This window comes from Clupea harengus, chromosome 7 (assembly GCF_900700415.2).
Source record: "Clupea harengus chromosome 7, Ch_v2.0.2, whole genome shotgun sequence".
Classification (NCBI taxonomy): Eukaryota; Metazoa; Chordata; class Actinopteri; order Clupeiformes; family Clupeidae; genus Clupea; species Clupea harengus.
Window position 1 is genome coordinate 30,591,493 of NC_045158.1, and position 5,936 is coordinate 30,597,428.

Below are 5,936 nucleotides of genomic sequence, written 5' to 3' on the forward strand. Positions count from 1 at the left end.
TCATACAAAGGACTCCTTTCAGACAAACACACACACACACAACCATGCTCATTTTTGAACTTTTGAATACAGACACTCACACGTGTACACCTGCACAAACATGTACAGAATCACACACACATAAACAATACATAAAGTTATATGTGAAACATTCCCTCACAGAAAAAATCACAGAAATAAATGTCATCACCCACACGTAAAGATTCATATAAAATAACAACACCCCCCCCCCCCCCCCCCACACACACACACACACACACACACACACACACATATTAATACCTACGTTTGTCCTGTCTTCTCCTCCATCAGACTCCTGCCACTTCACACTGGATCCAAACACAGCACACAGAGAACTCCATCTGTCTGAGGGGAACAGGAGGGTGGAGAGGAGAGATGAGGTCCAGTCATATCCTGATCATCCAGAGAGATTTGATGTGTGGGAGCAGGTGCTGTGTAGAGCGGGTGTGTCTGGACGCTGCTACTGGGAGGTTGAGTGGAGTGGGGAGGTTTATATATCAGTCTCATATAAAAGCATCAGCAGGAGAGGAGTGGGTCATGAGTGTGTGTTTGGATGTAATGATCAGTCCTGGAGTCTGCTCCTCTCCCCCAGCAGCTCCCTTTTCTGGCACAATAATAAAGACACTGATCTCCCTCTAGTGGCCAGCTCCAGAATAGGAGTGTATGTGGATCACAGGGCAGGAACTCTGGCCTTCTACAGCATCTCTGACACAATGACCCTCCTGCACAGAGTCCAGACCACATTCACTCACACACTCTACCCTGGGTTTAGGCATTATGATTCTGGATCATCAGTGAAGCTGCTGTGACTGACATATCACTCACACGTAAGGATCTAGCAGCTGGGCCACACACACACACACACACACACACACACACACACACACACACACACACACACACACACACACACCACTCATACGTAAGGATCTAGCAGCTGGGCCTGAGAATCTTTGATCTTGGGGACAACAACCGACTGAAGCCATTCCCCCATCTCTGGACCCCAGCTATTACAATATCTGTACCTCTAGACCTCTGCTGTAACACATGCAGTATCACCACAGCAGACATAAGCCATTGTGTGTGAAAGGTTTTGATGAGCTCTGTGTTGCATAACCTCACTCTCCCAAGTGTTTAGTCCCTCTGTTATTGCATACATGTTCTGATATCTGGTTTTATATGACAATCACAATTTTATGTACCATGACAGTAAATCTGAATGAGACTGTATTCATCCAACAATTGACACCCAATGAAATGTGTTTCTGTGTTTCTTTATTAATACCGTTATAATGAGACCAGTATGTTTTAAAATGTTTCTGGTGCAAAATGGTGAATAAACATATTCAGTTCAGTTATAGACTGGCATTAAATGTTTCCTAATGTACTCTTATCTCTGGTGGGTGGATAAATAAATAAGTGAAATTCAACAGATTCAGTATTTCTTATATGATGTCATACAAAGTGCATAGGTGTGTGCACACAACTCTTCCTCTCGTTGTCATTCATCAGTCCTGCACTTTATCAGGCTTCCAAGGTAACAATCTCAGTCGTACGCAGGACAACATGTTACATTCCTGGTGCTACTGGGTTGGGACTTCTGACGATGGCCAGACAACAACAACAACAACAACAACAACAACAAAGAGTCATCACACACAAACACACTGACACCCACACACTCAATGAACTCAAATGATCATCCAATGAAAAACCTGCTGTATCTCAACCCCAGAAACCCTTGTCTTCTCCTCCATCGGACTCCTGTCACTTCACACTGGATCCAAACACAGCACACAGAGACCTCCATCTGTCTGATGGGAACAGGAGGGTGGAGAAGAGAGAGATGAGGTCCAGTCATATCCTGATCATCCAGAGAGATTTAATGGGTTGAATCAGGTGCTGTGTAGAATGGGTGTGTCTGTATGGTACTACTGGGCTGTTGAGTGGAGTGGTTGGGTTGAATCAGGTGCTGTGTAGAGAGGGTGTATCTGTATGGTACTGCTGGGCTGTTGAGTTGAGTGGAGTGGTTGGGTTGAATCAGCAGTCTCATATGAAAGCAGCAGGAAAGAACAGGGTGATGAGTGAGTGTTTGGATGGAATGATCAGTCCTGGAGGCTGTTCCTCTTCAGATCCTGCTCCTATTTCAGACACAATAACACACAGACCGAACTCCCTCTAGTGGCCAGATCTAGAATAGTCGTGTATGTGGAACACAGGGCAGGAACTCTGTGCAGGAGAGTCATTGTGTCAGAGAAGCTGTCGAAGGCCAGAGTTCAGATCACATGTGCACTAATGTACTCTTTTTCTTGTTGTGTGTGTGTGTGATTTATTTCAGAAGCATTTTTGTTTACATTTCTTGAAATCCTCTTATCATCCTGATAGCAATGAATAAGTTGACAAAAAAATCAAATCTGTTATCTATGGCAGCTGCAGGGCTGGAAAAAGCCAGTCCAATCACTTTATTGATCCCAGATGACATGATTGGATGGACTACCAGCACTACCTGTGCACACTCTGCCTGTGAGAAGGGGTTCGCTTTTTAATCAGCATGTGGCATCAGGAAGTACATGCCATTGGCACGAGGAGGGACATGCCACTGGCACCCAGTAACTAGATGAACATGCCACTGGCACCCAGTAACTAGATGAACATGCCACTGGCACCCAGTAACAAGAGGAACATGCCACTGGCACGAGGAGGGACATGCCAATGGCACCCAGTAACAAGATGAACATGCCACTGGCACCCAGTAACAAGAGGAACATGCCACTGGCACCCAGTAACTAGATGAACATGCCAATGGCACCCAGTAACAAGAGGAACATGCCACTGGCACCCAGTAACTAGATGAACATGCCAATGGCACCCAGTAACAAGATGAACATGCCACTGGCACCCAGTAACTAGATGAACATGCCACTGGCACCCAGTAACAAGATGAACATGCCACTGGCACCCAGTAACTAGATGAACATGCCACTGGCACGAGGAGGGACATGCCGACGAGCTGCTAATCAACAACATCGACAGTTGACAACTGCCAATTCACTGCCAAACATTCGGTTAATACGTTTATTGAGTAAAGTAAGTTCTGGCAAAATAAAAAGTCATTGACCTTCTCGAAAAATACAGTGGTGTGCTGAACATGGAGCAGTTTTGCAAAAACAAGTGTCATATAAGATCAAGCAGAATTGTCTGTGTGCAGAGACGAGTGTCATGTAAGGTCAAGCAGAGAGGCCTGTTATCTAAAATCATAACAGTGCAGTTTCTACAGGTGCAGGTTATCAGGGAGAGCCAAGTATTAATTAAAGGGTCTCTGCATAGGGGATGCAGATTAGTCAAGGACAGGCCATAATTCCCAAAACAGTCCTAAACAGGGTCACCATTGTATTGAAATGTGAGCAGAATATTCTGATTGGCTCAATTTTGATAAGGGTTTAGTTTTTCGAATGGAAAAGCATAGTGATGGAAATTGTGGTATAAAAAGTAAGTGCACTGATCTTTGACAGAGATGCTCCATAGACCAAATCAAATTGGATGGAAGTCTGCAAGATTGAATAAACTTCAGTTCATCACATCCAGTCGACTGCCTTTCATTGAAGTATCACCTTTAAGATTTGAAGAGATTAGTTTCGACTACAACAGTTTCTCATTCATCCTGTGTCTATGATTTCACTCCTTACTCATTATTACTGTTCTTGAGTTCATTTCCCCCAAGTGTTCTCATATGTTTCATTTATTTAGTGTCTGCCTATACCTGGGTCCACTCACAGCTGAAGACAGGGGGGTCATTTTGGAATGACGCTGGAAAGGACTTTGGTCCCAAACCTCCCATTGGTTTCCACTAAATTGGCTAAAAATGGTGGTTTTACTTTGGGCAACGAACCCTCATGTGAAACCATGCTCTCCACTGTAGAGAATAAACCTTGTTCCTGATTGGTGCGTTCCATTAACCTCGCAAGTCAGATCTCAGAGCTGGGAATGACATCACACCCGCGTTCCAGTAACAAGTCAGAAAACAAATACAAGTTTTATTTTTAACAGTTGTTCTTAGATGTTACCAGTTGATATCAACGCATTACACTGTATTTTGCGTATATATAAACACCGTATATAGTGTGTAAAAATAGTGAATACAAAGTTAAAAACCTTTTCTTGGTGTGTGTGTTTGTGTGGGGGGGACAGTAAGTATATTAAATTGACATTTAAGTTCATCTAATTCAGCATTGAGTCAGCCCTTATCTCCCTCTCTCACACACTCACCCACACACAGTCTCTTTCTCCCTCTCTCTCTCTCTCTCTCTCACACACACACACTCTCTCTCTCCCTCTCTCTCTCTGTCTCCCTCTCTCTCTCTCTCACACACACACACACTCGCTCTCAAGGAACCACATCCTTGCAGCTGTGTAGTTTCTCTTGATCTGCTAAGCATCGGTTACCAAACTGGGGTACGCGTACCCCCAGGGGTACACGAAGTGGTTCAGGGGGTACGCGGGGAGAACATTTCCGCGATAACCGAAAACGGACGGAATTCGCAGAATGTACCATTTGAAACAGAATTCCAACTTTCAGACGGAAACATAATTTTGTGCATCAAAATCGCCCAAATTCCCCTGTATTTTGTCCTGCAAGGCTGTATTTCTTTCTTATGAACACAACAACGATCGCAACGATGAACAAGCATTAATTAGAAAACAAAATCACTGAGAAAATGTCACGTCTGTGCTGAACTCCGCTCCGGCCACGCCCCCTTATTCAACACAGACCTCCGTAGCCTGTCAAATTAATTCGCTCATCTTCCCAATCGCCTGCAAATAATGTTTTTTTAGTCTTCTGTTCTGTTGATGGCTGGCAAACAACAACCTTAAAAGGTTTGGGTCACTTGTGGCACATATTATTCACTCATTTTAAGCCATCAATCTACCTCTGGGTGAATAAAATGAGCCGAAACGGATTAAAACGAACGGAATTAAAGTAATAGGTGAAAAGGAAAACTAATTTTTTTCAACGGGGGGGGGGGGGGGGGTACGCAGCTGGAGATTAAATGTCTGAAGGGGTACGGGACTGTAAAAAGTTTGGGAACCACTGTGCTAAGGGATCCAGCGACTATGACGACGCCATGCAGTTGCAGTTACTGTAATGGTTAGGTGCAATGTGGGCTACCCCGTGTGTGAACACACCTTCACTCTGAGACCGACTCGGAACTAGAACACTCTCATAGCAAGAACACTCTAACAGCTACAACAATGTCATAGTGAGAACACACTTATAGCTGGAACATTAAGACAGCTCAAAATACTATCACAGCTAAAACACTCTCAGCTAGAACACAGAAAGTTAAAACACACTCGCTGGAATAATCTGAGGGATAGAGCAATCATTTCTGAGACCAGCATTTGTGACTGTGAGTGTGTTTGTGAAAGATGCTGAGATGGAGCAGCTTTCACACACTCAGGATCACATATAATTCCTCCAGGTGATTAGAGTAACACTTGTTGCAGCATTTGAGATTGCTGAGTGTCACGAGATTCATTACAGCTCCCCCGCCCCTCACACACATTCAACTTCTATCTATGGCATCATTATCTTCTCTTTGTTTTATTTCATATGACTTGAAATGTCCACTAGATGGCGACCTTCTTGTTGCAAGCAAAGCTTTACTACAATTTCCTCTGAATTTCTGTTGCGGATATTCAATATTTGTAAAGAGACAGTTAACTGCTTTCTGGTGGTTCCTTCAGTTCATAAATAGTGGGAAATGCATGACAGTATTCTCTACAGGTCAGCGTTTGCAAAGAACTTTGTTTTTACTTCAAAGTCCTTGTCGTTGTCAATGACGATGTTTGGACGAACACGCCCACCCAACCAGGAAATCGTTTCAAAGTTATGCACCGATTTCGGGCGAAACGAA

General features: G+C 43.9%; 1 protein-coding gene across 1 annotated transcript in view; it reads left to right on the forward strand.

Moving 5' to 3' along the window:
• LOC116221188 (tripartite motif-containing protein 16-like) overlaps positions 1-830 on the forward strand; it is a 7,976-nt gene extending 7,146 nt beyond the window's left edge. Inside the window, exon 6 of the mRNA XM_042708136.1 lies at positions 313-830. Within this exon, the coding sequence (XP_042564070.1) occupies positions 313-830 (518 nt within the window). The remainder of the gene's footprint in view (positions 1-312) is intronic.
• Positions 831-5,936: the final 5,106 nt, after the last annotated feature.